Genomic DNA, 17,791 nt, shown 5'->3' with positions numbered 1-17,791 from the left:
CGCATGGTCTGCCTTGTCGCCAAAGAGGCGACGGCCATCGAACGGCATGTCCATAAGTGTGTTCTGGACATCTGCCGAGCAGTTGGCGGACCTCAGCCAGGCGTGGCGTCTGACCGCCACCGTCGTAGCCATCGCTCTGCCTAGCGAGTCGGTGGTATCCAGCCCACACCTAATAGAGTATTTTGCTGCATCCCGGCCCTCCACAAGGGCTTGGCCGAGTTTGGCCCGTACCTCCAACGGACACTCTGGCAGCACTTCCGCGACCTTATCCCACACAGAGTGGGTGTAACGTCCCAAGAGGCAGGCGGTGTTAGAAGACCGCAGGCCGAGGCTAAGTGATGAGAAGATCTTCTTCCCATACTGGTCATACCTCTTGGATTCCCGGTCCGGGGGGCGGACGGGAATGCGGTCTGGGAATTGGAGGCCTGGATGACCAGGCTCTCGGGGGTAGGATGGGAGGACAGGAAACATGGGTCGCCCGGGGCTGGGCGGTGGCGTCTGGCCACGTTCCTATCTACGGGCGAACCCGTAGCAGGCTTGGACCAAGTGCCCAGCAGAACGTCGGTCAAGGCCTCATTAAAAGGCAGCAGAGGCTCGGCCGAGCTTGACTGCGGTTTAAGGACCTCAGTGAGGAGGTTAGTCCTCACGGCCGCGACGGGGAGCTCAAGGCCCAAGGCCTTGGCAGCCCTCATCAGCACCACACTATAAGTTGCCCCCTCCTCCGATGCCACGGAAGGAGGGGAGACAAAACCAGTGTCTGGAGAGGTGTCCAGGCCACTGGCCTCCCCAAGGTCTCCTGTCCAGTCCTCATGAGACTGACACTCCCTGGTCAGAGGGTCCTCAGACCCCTCCCAGTCCTCTTCATCACCCATCTCCTGAAATTCAGGGTTCTCATCCAATGGGGCCTGCTCATAGAGAGAGAACTCTCCAACCGGCGTCTGGAGCGGCGCCCAACGGGGCCGTCCCGACGCCGGAACAGGAACGAAGGTGGAACCGGGGACGGCGCCGCCCGAGGCCGGAGGCGACACCTGAGGGTCCGACGCCGGGGAGGTCGTCAGATCCACCGGCGACGAACCAGATCCCGAAGGAGGACCAGCGGCATCTTGCGGCGCCGGGCCCGAAGGCGCCGGCGGCGGCGGAACAACTGGACCCCTCGGCGCCGGGCCCGAAGGCACCGGCGGCGTCGGGATAACGGGGACCTGCGCCGCCGGGCCCGAAGGCGCCGCGGAGCCCGTCGGAGGAGAGAGTTTCCTCATGGCCATGAGGAAGCGCTCGATCTCCTCCGGCGTTGCGTTGAGCCCAGGGACCGTAGGGTATGGGGCTGCACGCGGCGCCCGCGACTCCGACGGAGCCGCGTGGGCGGTGTCACCCGAACCCCCTGCCGCATCGTGCAAGCGTCGGGGGGAGTCCGAGGAGCGATGACGCCGCTTGGACTTCTTGTGCCTCTTACCTGACGACGGCTTCGACCCGGAGGAGTGCGGCCTACTCCCGGAGCTGTGATGGCTCCGAGCCCGCGACCTGTCCCTCGACCTCCCATGGGATCGGGACCTCTCACGGCGCGGGACCGACTGCCGGAGTTCGAGGCGCCTACGGGACCGCTCCCGCCTGGCTTTCGAAGAGAGGGCCCGGCAGTCGGAGCAGGCCTTGTCGTCGTGGTCGACGCCCAAACACGACAAACAGACGCGGTGAGGATCCGTGACCGACATCAGCCGGTCGCAATCGTCACAAGGTTTGAAGCCGGGCATCCCTAAGGCACCGTGTCGGAGTCGAGAGACTCGAAATAGGATCAAAAAGATCAAAAAGGTTAGTCAAAAAGTGACTAGGGTTACTGCTTTTTCCAGATCTGCACTTGCTGGCGCGGAAAAAAGAAGAACTGACGTCAGCACGCGGAGGCGGCGTCTAAGTACTCCGACGACGTCATCATGGCGCCGACGACGCCGATGACGGACGCGGAGCCGCAGACAACGCCTACCGACGCGCAAGGGTACTGCTACGCAAAATTTTCCGGATCCAGTCTGACGCCTGGGGATATTCTAAGGTAAGGAATCTAATACTAACGTGTCTCTTTCAGATATGAGAATTTGCTCCTGGACACTGACCCTCAGTTGAACGCCTTTAATCTAGTCTCCGAGGAGGATTTCCTCAAAACCCTATCCAGCATCAAAAGCGGCTCCCCCAGCGACCCAGTCCCGCTGCGGTTCCTGAAACAGATAGCTACCTCCATCGTTACCCCGGCAACTGAGCTCATCAACCTTTCTCTCTCCCAGGTCATTGTGCCGCCCAGTTGGAAAGGGGCCATTGTCAAGGCCCTTCTAAAGAAACCCCATCTCGACCCTCTAGAGCTTGCTAACTTTAGACCCATCTCCCTTCTCCCTGGACTCAGTAAGATCACAGAAAAAGTGGTGAACTACCAACTTTCCCACTTTCTGGAGTCCAATGATCGGTTGCGTAACTCCCAGACCGGATTCCGCCCAGGCCAGGGCACTGATACCGCCCTCCTCTCCGTCATAGAGGAGGCTAGGCGCATTCTGGATTCAGGAGGATCAGTGGCAGTGACCCTCCTGGACCTGAGTGCGGCCTTCGACACGGTGAATCACCATATCCTGATCCAGCGCCTGGCCGAAGCAGGAATACGAGGGTCTGCTTTGACCTGGCTAACATCCAATCTTTCTAACCGCACCTTTCAAGTTTGGGAAGGCAACTCATGATCTGCCTTAATACCCCTCCAGTGTGGGGTGCCACAGGGCTCATCTCTGAGCCCCACACTGTTTAATGTGTACATGGCCCCCCTGGAGGACGTGGTTGCCCCTTTTGGGATCAAAATAGTAAGCTACGCTGATGACACTCAACTGGTCGTCTTACTTTCGCAACTCGACCAATGCCCTGACAACTTCCATCGGTGTCTGACAAAGATCCATGCTTAGATGTGTGATTCCTCACTCAAGCTAAATGGATCGAAAACAGAAAACATGTTGTTAGGCCACAAGTCAGCCTCAATGCCTTGTTCCATCTGGCCGGCTTGTCTAGGGGATCCACCTACCCCCAAAAAAGAAATCAAAAGCTTGAGGGTCTGGCTTGAACAGGACCTCTCGCTCAAGACACAAGCAAAAAAGACAGCAGGTACCTGCTTCGGTCTACTCCGGTCTGCCCGCAAAGTTCTCCCCCTCCTCCCGCATCTTTCTAGGAGGTTACTGATACAAGGTCTAGTTCTTTCCAGACTCGATTTCAGTAACGCAATTTTCTTGGGAGCTCCCGAAGCCACAATCAATAAGCTTCAACAAACACAGAATGCCGCTGCCAGGCTCCTAATGGGCATCCCCTTCAGGCCATCAGCCAAACCCGCTCTCAAAGTGCTTCATTGGCTCCCTGTGCGAGAGAGGATCATCTTTAAAGCCTTATGCATCACCCACAAAATCCTGCAAGGAAAATGACCCTCGATTATGAGAAGCCTAGTCACCCCCTACAAACCCAATAGACCCCTGCGTTCAGACAATGGGTTTTTGGCAACGGTGCCTAGAATCAAGAAAGCACGCACCGGAGGCCACCGCTTCTCGGTGAATGCGGCTTCACACTGGAATTCTCTCCCACTGAAACTATGTGCGGAATCTTGTCATCTTTGCTTCCGGAAAACACTGAAAACCTTCCTCTTTCCCAAATGATCTCCTCCTCCCTCGCCCCCCTAGAGTATGACTATATCTCAGCGCTGGGATGCCTTCTGGTAACCATGCGCTCTACAAAAACGCCATACATACATACATTGGCCAGTTTTGCATGATTTTCTTGTCTGATTGGCACTTCTTAGTGCCGCCTGTTGGCTACTGGTTTGAGACAATTTCTTAAGATTAGGTGTCTGGGGAAGAAGTATCCCCTGTGTCCGATAACTCTTTTTATGATGTATAATCTATCTTCTGCAGATTCTTTACCCCTCCCCCTTCTCTCCTTTTGAGGTTGGGTTAGTACTAGAAAGGTTCCATTGTAGGTTTGGGTTGATACTTACATCTGTCTAGTTTCGCCCTCCTTAGGCTTTGGTTGGCCGCCAGGAAAAACAAGCATTGGCATAGTCAATAGGTCACACCTTTGGGAACTTAAAAGTGTTTAGCCATGCAACAGTTGATGTTGATGCACCAAGGATATTGTGCTGCATAACTAAATATTTATAAGGTCCCAAAAGGAGACCTATTGGCTATGCCAATGCTTGTTTAAAGAAAGGGTGAGAGTAAATAGGGACAAAATAGTCTATTAGGCTGAAAAGTGAAAGGCTTGGTAAACTGTGCTGCTCCTTTAAGGAATGCAAAAACAACAGTTGATGGACAGAATGCAGAACAATGCCATACATTCACCCCAGTACAGAGATTTGGGCCTAAATCCATAGTTTTTTTGCTCACCATGCCATTCCAGTTTGAACCCAGCCATATGCAAATCAGTCTTGACCCTGTGCCTCATGGGAACAGTCCAGCCCGAACTGCCAAGCCAGGTCCTCCCTGGACTGGAAACAAGCATCCAAGGACCGGTTTCGGGCTTTCAGCCCTCATCAGCCTGGATAGCTTGATTCCAGTGGCATGGAGAGCACGGGACTCACGTCTGAGCATACCCGTCCCACTCGGGGTGACAAATGCAAAAACAACAGTTGATGGACAGAATGCAGAACAATGTCATACATTCACCCCAGTACAGTTGGCAGGGTATGCTCAGACTTGAGTCCCTTGCTCACTTTGACACTGGATTCAAGCAAGCCTGCCTGAAGACGGCTGAAATGCCAGAAACCTGTCCTAGGAAGCTTGTTTCCGGTCTAGGGAAGGCATGGCTTGGCCCCTGTTGTACCGCTCCTTTAAGGAATAGCTTACCACCAGTGTCCCATCATGCCATATAGGTGCCACTTAAAGACAGTTCTCTTTTATTTGAGATGAAGGTTCAAGGTAGAACTGAGGATAATTCTCTTTGCCCTTTCTCTGGAGAGGCAGGAGGATTGCTTTTTACTAAAATGAAGATTGTCCTAGAATTCAACTAGGATTTTAAGTAACTATTTCTTCTCCTGCAGGAAAATCTTCATTATTAGCCATAAGCACTAAATGGAAAAGCAAGCCTACCCTATTAAAAAGCAGAGAAGAAATATGCATAAGCAAAACAAAAAAAAGAAAAACAATACTAAACTTAACCAAAAAGATTCCCCAGAAAGGCTTGGCTCACTTGGGTATCGGTTCAGGCATTTGTGTTCAGCTGGTTGCCTTACAGAAGTCCACAGTGGAGATTTTTTTTTAACAATTCTGCAGTGGCGGCTCTACTCTTGTGGAGTGGGCATTTGGGTCTTCTCGCCAAATTTTTGTTTGCATTACTGAAGCGTAGAAGAATTTAGGAAACAATCCACCTGGAGATCTATTAAGATGTGGCTATCCCTATTCTTGTTGGACTAGTTAACAAACAGATGGCTGTTATGTCTGAATTTGGTCTATCTAAACAGAATTATAAATCCATTTTAACTTCTAGCGAACGTAAAATTCTTTCTGCTGGAGGAGGATGATTCTGGAGGACAGTTGGAAGAGCAATTGTCTGATTAACATAGAAAACAAATACTTCCTTAGTTAGAAACGCAGATGACTGTATATGGTTCCTTCCAACAGATCCTACAGGCAGACACATTCACACTATTAAAACAGTCTTCCAAGAAAAATGTTGAAGAGTAGCCTTATGAATGGGTTCAAGCGAGGAATACATTAATGTGAAGAAAATCACATTTAGCGTCCATGGAGTGGAAGGGCCTTTCAAGTGAGGGTAAACCTCAAGACCGTCCAGAAAGTCTTTAACATGAGGGATTCTGAAAAAAAGAGGTTAGTGAAGGTTTTTTTCCATATGCAGTAAAAATTGCTGAGTGTACCTTTATTGAAGAAAACTGCAGCCCAGAGTTGCCTATTTGAAAAGGTATGGAAGTACCACTTTGGTTAAATATATGTTCTTCTGTAGACAGCAGATGCAAAACCTGCTCCATTTAAAGGAATAGCATGTTATAGCAGAAGCACATATGATTTCTTTCAAAATGTTCCTGCAATCTTCTGGAAGATCTAAATAACCATGTTGCAAGAGCTCTAGAGCCAACTGTGGAAGGGGGTGATGCAAGATCTGTCCCTTGAACTTGAACAGGAAATTCAGTTAGCTCAGCAGTCCTTTGTATGATTTAGTTTGTAGGAGTATAACATTTATCTACTACCACTGCGATGGCCACTTCGTAGCAATGAGGATCATCCTCTTTCTTGTTGTTTATCAGATTGGTGATAACCCACAGTCGGATCAGAAGAAATGTACAGACTAATGTATTTGGCCAACTTGCTATATTGGAAACACCTGTATGTGTAATTTGGACATTTCTTGTTGCCTGCGCTTGTGAGTAAGTCAACGCTCGGAAAACGTCATTCACAAAAGATATTACGCAGAACTTTGTTCTGTGCCCAATTGTGTTTCTCCTGAATTGCTCTGCTGAGAGAATATGTGCTTCTCCATTCTCCTTGTAGGTGTACTGCTGTTATGTGTGGTAGAGATAATTAAATTGTGTAAATTTCAGCCTAGCATTCATGGAGATTATCTTAGAAGCCCTAGCCATTGTGTCCATTGTTGGTCAGTAATTCTAGTGGATAGTGCTGTTTCCCACTATTCACGTAATGGCCCTAATAGAGGCGTCGCTTCTGGTCTGAGAGAGTTGTAAATGACTGTGATTGCCTTTCTACCAGTGCCATGTGTTAATGTCTGTAATGTAACAAATGTAGTGGGTTTGTCGTATGTATTCCCCCATACTTGAAGCACTTGTTGTGATAACGTCACATATAGCAATAAAGTCCCTGGAGATACCCCGTAATCATCCGTCAAAACATCGACATCACATAACTTTGAGTCCATGAATAAATCACCCCATGTGGACAGACCAGCTGTTAGCCATTCAGTCAGTTCCAGACGCCTGAAGCAAGTGTAAGGACCAGGAATCACCTCAAGTGGGAGTTCCGGGGCATACAGTGGTGACTGGTGTTTGGACAGTACATATTTCAACCAGCCATTTCGAGGTGCTATCATCAGGAGGTTGCCCTGTTTCTTGTGCAATATTGTTTTGGAGCCGATCAGCCATTCCAGCATAGCTGGTTGCTGTAATGATATCGCCCAGGGGTCTAATTCAACAAGGTTGCTTCCTGCCAACCAGCGCATGGGCCATTGGAGTTGCTCCGCTGAGTAATAGTGCGCATAGTTAGGTGCCTCCAAGCCGCCTTCCGACAGGGGGAGGTATAGTTTTGAGAGTGCCACCCTGACCCTGGAGCCGCCCCAAACTAGGGACACAAGCAACAACTTTAAGTCCTGAAATATTTTCTGTGGGAGTCTGTGGTGAAGATCTGCAAACAAATATAGGAGTCTGGCGAGTAGGAGCATCTTGGATATAGCAATTCGACCCATAGGAGACAATGGTAGACTAGTCCAGAATTGGAGTGCAGCTCGGACACTAGCGATCACTTTACCCAAATTGCCGTCTATGAGCTATGTCGGGGAGTGGTAGATCTGGACCCCTGAATATTTGAAAGACTCATATGCCCTGGGGAGTGCCGCATCGCATGGGCAAATGTCGCCTCTGTTCTGTGGGTATGGGTGTAATTGGGAGTAACACTATAGGACCAGTTTATTGTCAAGCCAGAATGCCGGGCATGAGCGTCTGGCAGCTCCGTAAGGCCCTGTAAGGCTTCATTTTGGTTACGGAGATAGATCAGTGCATTGTCTGTGTAGAGGGAAACTATGTGCCATTGTGTGTGCACTTGTATACCCCAGTCTAGGGCACGGCTTCGGAGCAGACATGCATAATATGATTGATGATAGTGGGAAACCCTGTCTGGTTCCCCGCTCTATCTCAAAGAGGAGTGAAACGATAAGTCCCATCTTCACTCTAGCTCACGGGTTGGTATATAGTATCTTAACCCACCTTAGGAACTTGGGACCAATGCCAAACCTCGCCAGCACTGCTAATAGGTATTCTCAACCTGAGGTGTTGAATGCTTTTACGATATCTAGAGCAGCGCCAGTATTGTTCCCTTGTTGATTGTGTCCATAACAACAGTTTAAATACCCAGAATAGATTTAGGCCTGTGTTTCTCTCTGTAATGAACCCGTTCTGATCCGTATGGACCAGTAATTGGACGATGTGTATTAAACCAATATCTTGCCCAGTATTTTATAGTCTGAGTTCAATAAGGATAACGGGCGATGCAAGCTCATATGGAGCAGGTCCCCGGCAGGCTTAGGAAATGGTAATGTACCACGGTCTAAAGACTCCCTGTAGATGGTGTGTAAGCGGGGGCTAACTACATAAAGTATGCTGCGTAAAACAAAACTCAGACGGCCATCCGTCTGTCCCAGGGGATTTGCCTCTCAGTCTCTGAAATAGGGGCCTCCAGCTCTGCATATTGGGCTTGTGTTATCTGTGAGAGGGATGCGTGCTCTAGGAACTATTGCATTACCCGTGGATCGCAAGGGACGGGAGCTTTGTACAATGAGGAATAGTATTTGTAATCTGCTCATGCGTATTAACCATACAGCCGTCTGGGGTGGGATAACAGTGATGGGGCTTTGCAAGGAATCACTTTTTAGCAGCAATGCTAGTGCCTTACTTGCTTTATCACCCTCAGCATGTCGTCTGGCCAGGTATTGTTTATAGTCTAAGGCGCAGAGTTTGTCCAGTGATTCCTTGAGTGTGTCAGTCTGGCTTTGCTCAGTGCAGGTATTATGTGTGGGTCAGTGGAGGAGATGCGTTTGCAACATTGTATTTCTGCTTTCAGCTCCTTGAGTTCTTTAGTTAGCGGCATACGAAACCCGCACACTGTTTAAATAACCTGCCAGCGCAGGACCACTGTGAACGCATCCTACTCTATACCGGCGTGTGTGGCAGTGCCTGCATTAGTCTGAAAATACGTTGTGATAAATTGTGATATGGGGGCGTGAAGGGTGGGGTCCTTGAGTGCCTCCAGAGGGAGATGCCAAGTTGGTGTACTGGATTTGTGTGTTCCCCAGTTTAGCTGTAATTGAAGGGGGCTGTGATCCAACAGCATACAGGCTAATTACTCAGCGTGGGAGAAGTTAGACATAGCGATTTCCCACAATATATTGCATCAATTTTTGTGAACAGGTCGTGGATATTAGAGTAGTGAATATATATCCGTTCTGTGGGGTGTTTGTCACGCCAGGCAGCGTATTACTGCATATGGGTGACCTAGGCCTTCATGTCTTGTGCAAGACCAATAGACTAAGTCCCAGAAAGTGGTGGACGTGAGCGGTCCATTTCAAGGTCGGAAAAGCAGTTGTAGTCCCTTACCCAATACGTAGGTGCCGTCGGGTCGCTAAGTAGTGAAGGGGTCAGAGTTTGCAGGAATGTGGATTGCCTCGAGTTAGGTGCATAGAGAGATACCAATGTGATTGGGGGACCATCCAGGAGTCCCTTAAAGATGGTGTATCGGCCTTGGGGATTGACACGTGTGTGTAGCGTCTGCAATGGGATCCCTGGAGACACCCATATCAAGGTGCCCCTGACATCGCCAGAGTACACTGTCCCAATAACTGTGCCCTTCCAGCGTTTACGCAATGATTTTAGTGTTTGGTGAGTGAAATGACTCTTGTAAAAGTGTCATTGAGATCCTTTGGCTATGCCGGTATTTATATACTTTATGGCGTTTGACACATTCAGCTAAACCCAGCACATTCCAGGTTAGTAGTTGGAAACTACTCCCCTGCATCTACTTAACTAGTAGCGAGTTGCGGGAATGGGTGGGATTGTGTACTTATGAGCTGCAATACTTGCTGGCCCTACCCTCGGACGTTGAAGTCCCAATGATTACATTGTTAGTATCACGCTTCATGTGTGTAATATGTAAATTTACGGTATGGACAGGGCCTGGTAAACTATAGATAAACTGAACTCCCCCACCAAAGGCCTGTTTGCCAACAGGCAAAAGGCCACCTGCATTGACACGCGAACATAATGAACTTGAAAAAGCAATAGAGGAAAAGAAAGAAAAACAATGAGCGGAATAGTAAAGAAGGAGGAGAAGGCAAAGGAATAAAAGAGCCTTAATGTGTCTATATCAGTCACTTATCATGTGCGGGATGTGGCGATTCTTCTTCTTGTATAGTTATGTTCTCCATGGCCGCCATTGTGTTGCTTGCTCATCTGGTCCATAGATTTTATGAATGTTCATCGTATCTAGCTAGTTTGCTTCTCTTATGCAGGTTGTGGTGACAATTCCCTCAATTATAATGTGTGTACTGCATGTGGTTGTAAATGGTCATCCTAGTTTTTCCGTGGTTTACTCCATCACTGCGGGACCCCCCGCCTAGTATTGCCAAGCATTTAGAGTCTAGAATATGATACACCTCTTCTGGAGTGTAATCTATGTCGGATTCAGACTGCGAGGGGGAGACAATGTTGCTGTGCTTTTCCTCATATTTGAGGGCTTGCTCTCTCTCTTTTGCTGCCTGGGCTTTTGTGGTGCGCTGTCCTTGGCCTTTGCTTCAACGTCCGCGTTGAGGTTCATTTCTCCACTGTTGGCAGGGTTCTCCTGGTAATGCCTTTGGGGCCTGTGCTAGGCAGTTCTGCTCTATCCAGCTCCAGGCTTTTTCGGGAGTGTGACAGATGATGTTACTGTCTTTATGTTGTATGCATAGAGTGGCAGGGTATTGCAACGCGTATTTTACTTTTGATCACAAAGGCAGCGTTTGACTTCCATGAGGGATGATCTTCGTTGTTCACCAAAATGGTAGTAGTCTGGATATATGTGCACCATAGTGTTCTCAATTGGCGACGGGCCACGGGCTGTTTCACCTGCAGGATGTGGTCCCTGGATGTGGTCCCTGTATCAGTAGTTGAATAGGCGTGCAACCACCGGCCTAAGGCGATTGCCTGGCGAGGAGGGCCCCCTGGTACCCTATGTGCACACTCATTTGGGAAGAACTTGGGAGTGCTTGCCTTTAAGGATACCTTCAGAGAACCAGGTTTCAAGGTATAGTTCCATGTTTTGCCCTTCTATGCGTTCGTTCTAGTAGACCCACTATGCGCACGTTGTTCCTGTGGGATCTGCCTTCTTGGTCATCAATGCGTTTTTTCAGATATTCCACCTCTTCCTGTAACGATTTAATCCTATCTGCTGATGAAGTTATGGTGAGCTTAGAGATGCTATCGCCGACTCAGACTTCTCCACTCGATCTTTCAATTTTTTGTGGTCCTCTCACAGGAATCTTAATTCGACACACAGTGTTTCTAGTTTAGGGCCCAGAGTGGATTTAATATCTATGACTGCCGCCATGAGTTCGTCAAACCGCTGCGAGTGGTCTACACGGGACGCAGGTTGTGTTGCCGATGTCTGCCCGGTGTTCACGGCGCAGGATGATTGAATCGTCACGTCGCTCGTTTGCGATTGTTGCTTGTCTACTTTCGGTTTACCCATTCTGAGAGTTGAGGAATAGGGTGTTGTGTATCTGAGTTCTGAGCGTGGTGCCGCCAACCTTCAAAGAAGGTGTCCTCTCTTTTGTTGTTAAGGTATTCACGGGCGGCGAAACAGGAGTTCGCATTCCCTAGTGAGATGTTATTGCTCACTGAGTTGTTAGATCACTACCAGTGTCCAAGACTAGGGGAGCATGTGGATCACAAGGTCCAAGTCCCTTCGGGCCCATCCGGTGCAGTGGCAAACCTTTGTATGTTGTTCTTTGTCGTAGCCATCAGAGTGAGAGCTACAGAGTGCGCAAATGCATATACGTAATGTAGTGGAGGTCTCACGCTGTGGCGGGCAGAGACACCGCTGGGGCATCAGTTCAGGGCATCACGGTGTGCCTATGTTGGTGCTTGTTAGTCCACTCTGGGGCTCCTGTTACAAAATGCTCCGCAGCGCCTAGGGCATGCAACCTCCCGGCAGTCCACTGTATCACAGCCCCTCCCAGATGGTTTCTTTTGCTGAGCTTGAGGTTGTAAAGCATGTAACAGGCTGATCTAGAAGATAATTTGTCCCTATTTGCTGATGCCACTCCGTGCCTCCACAATGTCCTACACTCTGTAGCCTATTCACTTGCAGTGGCAGTGTCCAATGGGTTGAGCGAGTTGGTGGAGAGCCCAGGTTCGAGAGAGGGGGAAAGGCTCACCTGATAAGGTCGCCCGCGGGCCCATTTCTGATGGTCGAGAGGAGGCGCAGTCGATTAGAGAGTCAGTGCCTGTTGCACTCAGGCACTGGGAGATGTATGTTTCTGCTCCCCGGGTGTCTCCTCATTTCACGATCGGGCCTCCAGGAAGAGCAAGCGGAAGTCGCAGCCCGCTCTGGCTCAGTCGCACTCACCGCCGGCTAGGATCCTGCACGAGTCCGGGTGTCGTGCAGCAGGCCTCTAAGGCCAGGCTGTGGCGTGTGCATCATCCGTTCCACGCCGCCAGTATTGTCTAGGGATCCAATGCAGGCAGCTCGATCGAACAAAGTAGTACAGCACCTTCGGGAGGCAGTTCTCCGCCATTTGCAGGTGTATCAGCAAGCTTGCAAGGGCTGGAAGCAGGATATTTGGCGGGCCAGTTGAGGAGCTATCTTAGGAGGCGTCCGCTCCCGTCACCATCTTGGCCACGACCCCCACAAACCAGAAAAACTTAAAATAAAACCCTCACTGACTATAAACTCATATGGAATTACCATCCCTTTCTCTTACCTGACTCACCTCTTAACCGGTGAAATTCTGCAGAGCCATGTACACATGTCAGCATGCACCTTGTAGCCCTTCATGAAGGTTGCAAATATGTTCAGCTATGTTACGTAGAATTCTACATTACCTTCTCATGTCTGGTCAGCATTAATAAATGAATACTCCAAGTACAATTAATAAAATGCCAAAGAGCACCACTAAATTTACAGCTGAAGTTCAGTGGGTAAGCTGAATAAAAAAACTCACTTGAGCAGAACCCAAATCTCGTAATGGATACCATTTCCCATTTTCCCACAGATGCACTACAGCAGGCGAATAATCAAACAGAATTTAGAGCTGCTCTGAAAACATGGCTTTCTAGCGTAAAATAGTCAGGACTTGGTTAACCGGGAACATGCAGTGCATTATGGGTAATTACAGATGAGTGCCAAGAGCAGCCCACTTGAACTTCAGAAAGCTAAAATTCAAGCACAGTGCTGCCACATTCAGTGACTTTCCGCTTAACCGCATCGTGGCGGCACATTTTCCCCTGCTGTGCTGGAATATGCAAAAACCCATTATTCATGACGAGCTGGGCTCGTCATGAGCGTGCGAGGAGGCTACCTCATGACGAGCCCAGCTCGTCATGAGCGTCGAAGGGGTTAAGTATCATCAACAAGGCCCCACATACCCAAGTCTACCTAGCCAAAAATCTCTCCTTCAATTGCAGCTCTTGCACACTCTGAAAGTCCAAAAACGTATTTAGGAGAAAACAAAAACAAAGGAAACCCCTTCTCTTTCATTTGAACCCACCCTCAATGATAACCTACAGGAAAGAACTCAGAACTCCTCTCTTCTCAATGGATCATTCCGCCCTCTGACCCCTCAGCTAAAACACTGCTAGACCAGTGGTAAAACGTTTGACCACCTTGATCTTGTAACTTGTAATAAATACTTTTGGACTTTTTATGACCTTACAAAATTTCGCCTCAAATACAATCTCCGTTCCGCTTTGTGGTGAGGTTTTTGCTACATATATTACAGCCAAATAAAACTAAAAGTAAATTAAATAGTTGCCTGGACAATTTAAAAGTAGTACGCCCCTCCAGCCATCCAACTCAATGTGGCTAATTTTATCCAACTTGTAGATTAAAGCCTTTGACCAGCAGGTTACTCCGAAATCCATGCAGCTATCCTCAATGCTTTCCATCATGTTAATTTATTAGTATTGCTGCATCCTTAAGCCTCATCACAGCAGCTTTTCAATGTTCTGGCACGATATGTTATAACTAGGCTTCTCACCATGGCTACAAGTGAGCATGCATATAACAAGAATTCCTCATCACCTAATTAGTCTAAAACATGCTGCTTAGGATCCAGAGCTGCTACTCACCTGAAGTCCTCAGAGCCAGCCGAACAGATGTACTGATCCAAGTAATTCCACTTGTAATCCTCCAGCCTCTCATGTGAAAACTCGACCCAACACGGAACAAACTCACTATTGGAGTGTAAGGGACACAGGCTGTACATGTAGTTGATCTGGGCAGACTCATAGGGATACCTGAGCAAATAGAACATGGGAGAACATTTCAAATTAACTGTCCACTAACATGAGTACTGGGCAGTCATTGGTAGGACGACAGAGCTACATGCAAATCTGGCCATGAACTTGGCTGCTTCAAAAATACATCAGAACTCACTGCTACATACACACTACTAATATATGGATATGTTTAGGTAAACCCTACACACGGAGGGCACAATACTGAGTTGGCACAATGGTACTCACTTTGGAAGGTATCGGGTGACTGTGATGATCTTGTCCTTTGAAGTGACCTTATGAAATGTACGTCCCATGCTTAACCAGTACTGGTCATCCTCCTCTGGTCGGTTACGGCAGACAAGACCTATTTGCATCAAGATGATCAAGGGAGCAGTTAATAGTACTGACCATCACATATGGAAATAAGTGAATCAATGGTACTGGTTCAGGGTTGATAGCAACAAGCAGAACTGATGTTATTGCATCATGTTTCAGAGGTATACCAGCCACCACTGGGTGAGATGGTGTAAATGAAGAGTCTTGCAGGGACACAAACACCAAACTCACCACGGCTGTACAAGGGGCTGCTGCTGAGAGGTGGTGGAACAGGTACACTGGAGGTTCGAGTTTTGCTGTTCACAATTATCTGATAGCCCTGCATGAGTCGCTGGCAGATGAACTCTTCAAATACCTGCTGGGCCGTCATCTGAACTGAATCCTCATCCCGTCTGGAAAATTACCAAAAAAGGAATCAAAGTGAGCCATAACTGGAAGTTCAGGCTCTAAACACATTTCCTCACACAGGGTCACAAACATGTGAAGTTGCCTGCAATGTTAAGACAACTTTTGAAATCTGTTTGGAGTTCTTAAAACATTAGATGAACAAGTTACTTACCTTCAGTAATGCTCTTTCAGGTGGATACTCGAACAGCAGATTCCTCACCTTTAAAATATTCAGATTGGATCCAGAACACAGCAGTGCTCCTGGCACTGGTCGGTGGTGCAGCATGGTTCCATACTGACTTTGTTCCAACCAGAAAAGATGGAGTCACAAATAAGCAAACCCTATGTGCATTACACCAGTTTCTTTCACGACTCTGTCAGTGCCCTGGAGTCCCAGTATGCAGATCGAAAGTTTGGAATAATTTTGGATGGAAAAAGAGAATGTTCCAAAGATCGGGGAGGTGGAAGGGCAGTGAGGAATCTGCAGTTAGATACTGTATCCACCTGAAAGGGCGTTACTGAAGGTAAGTAACTAGTTCGTCTGATGGATACTTCCAAACACAAATTCCTCAACTTTAGTATAGATCACAAAGCAGTACTTTTCAGGTGGAGGGTCTGCGGAATAGGGTCAGACCAAAATGTCCTGCAGAACTGAACGTGCAAAAAGCCCTTCTTACTGGTCCTGGCTTTTAAGGCAATAGTGCTTCCTGAACGTGTGTATATACTCCAAAGTCTCGGCCTGACACATGTTGACAACAACTACTCAACATGCCAAAGCAATGGTAGCAGCCTTGGCGGAAATGAGCCTTTATTTCTTTTGGGGACTGCTTTTTGGCCAATGCGTAGCAGATCTTGATGAGAGGACTATCCACCTTGATAAAGTTTTTTTCTGCTTGTCTTGCCTTTCTTTGCCCCCAGAAAACCCCACAAAAGTGTGATTGTCCACCCAATGGTCTTCGTGTGATCAACATAAAAGCTCACTGCTCTTTAGGGATCCAGCTGATAGAGTCTATCCTCTTCTTTTGAAGAGTGAGACGGAGAAAATAACATTGCAAGGGTGACGGCTTGCCCAACGTGAAAAGCAGTCACTACTTTTGACAAAAGGGCCATCTTGGTTCTCAACACCAGTTTGATTGGGAAAAACGTGGAGGAGGGCATAGAGAGAGCCTGAAGATCACTCACGACCACAGTCTTCAGCATCTGAAGATGCAATGAGCAGCTGTGCATCGGCTCAAAGAGAGTATACACGACAAAAGTCAGGACCAAACTGAGATCCCACTGTGGCATCACAGAGGGTTTAAGGGGAAACATGAGGGTAAAAAATCCTCAATACAAGAGGAGATTTAAAAAAGGAAGGTGGCCCAGCAAACGCAAAAGGCGGAAAGAGCTGACAAACAACTTTCAATAGTACCCATTGCATGTCCTTGCTGGACCGAAGACAAAACATCCGGCAGTATGGCTTGTAACAAGTTTCTGTTGTGGACATCACACCAGGTCACAAATTTGGTTCAATACCAGGCATAAATGGACTTTGTAGAGGAGCGCCATGCAGCAAGGATAACATTTGCGAGCTCATGAGAGCAATCAAAAACAGTCAACTACTGCTGCTAAATCTCCAAAAATGGAGGTATAGACTGTGCAGGCCCAGCTGTAGAACCCTTCCGGCTAATGTGCCAGAACACCCTTTCAAAGCTGAAGCCTGATCGGGAGACAGATGCTCATGCCAGAAACTCCGGATACCACACTCTCCTAGCCCAATTCAGAGACACTTGGGCCTCGCCGCTGCTGATCTTCAGAACACAGGGCAGGAGAGGTAGAGGCGGAAAGGTGTATAAGAGTCCCGTTCTCCACTCCAGTTGGACTGCATCTTCCAAGAGAGCCTTTTTAGGAACTCCAGCACACAAAAGCATGGGCTTTCTCAGCAGTGGTGAAAAGACCCAGCCAGGGATCTTCCCAATTTCTGAAAGATTTGCTGTACCACCTTAGGAAATAGCTACCATCCATGATTCACCAGGCCCAGTCAGCTGAGCTTGTCTGCCCTAGTGTACAAAGATCCTGCCAGGTAGTTCATGACCTGGGAAATGCTCTGATGTCCAAGTAAACTCCAGAGGTGAAGATCCTCTCACTGCAGAAGCCACAACTCCACCCTACCCTGCTTGTTGCAGTACCACCTGGTGGTGGTGTTGTATGTGAGGATCTGTACTAGACTGCCTTGATGGCCGGTTAGGAAGGCCTTCGTGACAAGCGAATTGCACGCAAACTGCAACAGGTTATGGAGGAGTTGGGTTTCTGAAGGAGATCAGTCCTCTAATCTCCACCTCTCCTACATAACCTACCAATCCCCAACTGTGATACATCTGTCAACGTCAGCTGTGAGTGACTGCCACTAGAATTACGGCTGAGCTACAGATTTTCTACAGTCTCCTCTGAAACGTGGATGGCACCAGACAGGTTTACTTTGCGCAGGGGTAACTGAGACTTCAGGTTCCTCTGCAGAGTCCACATACATCACCAGGCACAGTCGACGAGCAGGATGCAAGAGGTCAGGAGGCCTTATAGCCACATTCACTGAGACACAGAGCAGAGGCTGAAACATAACAATCATAGCACAAATGTCTTGGGCTCGATTTGATGGAGGGAAGACCCTACATTGCACGGTAGTCAAGATAGCTCTAATGAAAGGGAGGCTCTGGGAAATAGTCAGGTGCGAATTTGGCGTGTAGACTGTGAACACCAACAATTTCAGGAGGTTCACAGTCTTCTGGTAGTGGTCTAACACTGGCCTCCAATAGCCAGTAGTTAAGGTAATGGTAGGCCGGTATTCCCAACCTTTGAAGGTGTGCCTCGACCACCGCTATCACT

The 17,791-nt window shown here is 48.4% G+C and overlaps 1 protein-coding gene across 14 annotated transcripts in view; it reads right to left on the bottom strand.

The window, feature by feature from the left end:
• The window catches only part of DEPDC5 (DEP domain containing 5, GATOR1 subcomplex subunit), a 578,923-nt gene that overhangs the window by 279,101 nt on the left and 282,031 nt on the right, over positions 1 to 17,791 (bottom strand). For all 14 annotated transcript variants that reach the window (XM_078667736.1, XM_078667740.1, XM_078667744.1 and 11 more), the window contains 3 exons: positions 14,774 to 14,934; positions 14,453 to 14,570; positions 14,057 to 14,224 (listed from right to left, as the gene is read on the bottom strand). In XM_078667736.1, the coding sequence (XP_078523862.1) occupies positions 14,057 to 14,224; positions 14,453 to 14,570; positions 14,774 to 14,934 (447 nt within the window). The remainder of the gene's footprint in view (positions 1 to 14,056; positions 14,225 to 14,452; positions 14,571 to 14,773; positions 14,935 to 17,791) is intronic.

Source organism: Lissotriton helveticus, chromosome 11, assembly GCF_964261635.1.
Source record: "Lissotriton helveticus chromosome 11, aLisHel1.1, whole genome shotgun sequence".
Lineage (NCBI taxonomy): Eukaryota > Metazoa > Chordata > Amphibia > Caudata > Salamandridae > Lissotriton > Lissotriton helveticus.
This window is presented reverse-complemented; position numbering and strand designations above follow the sequence as displayed.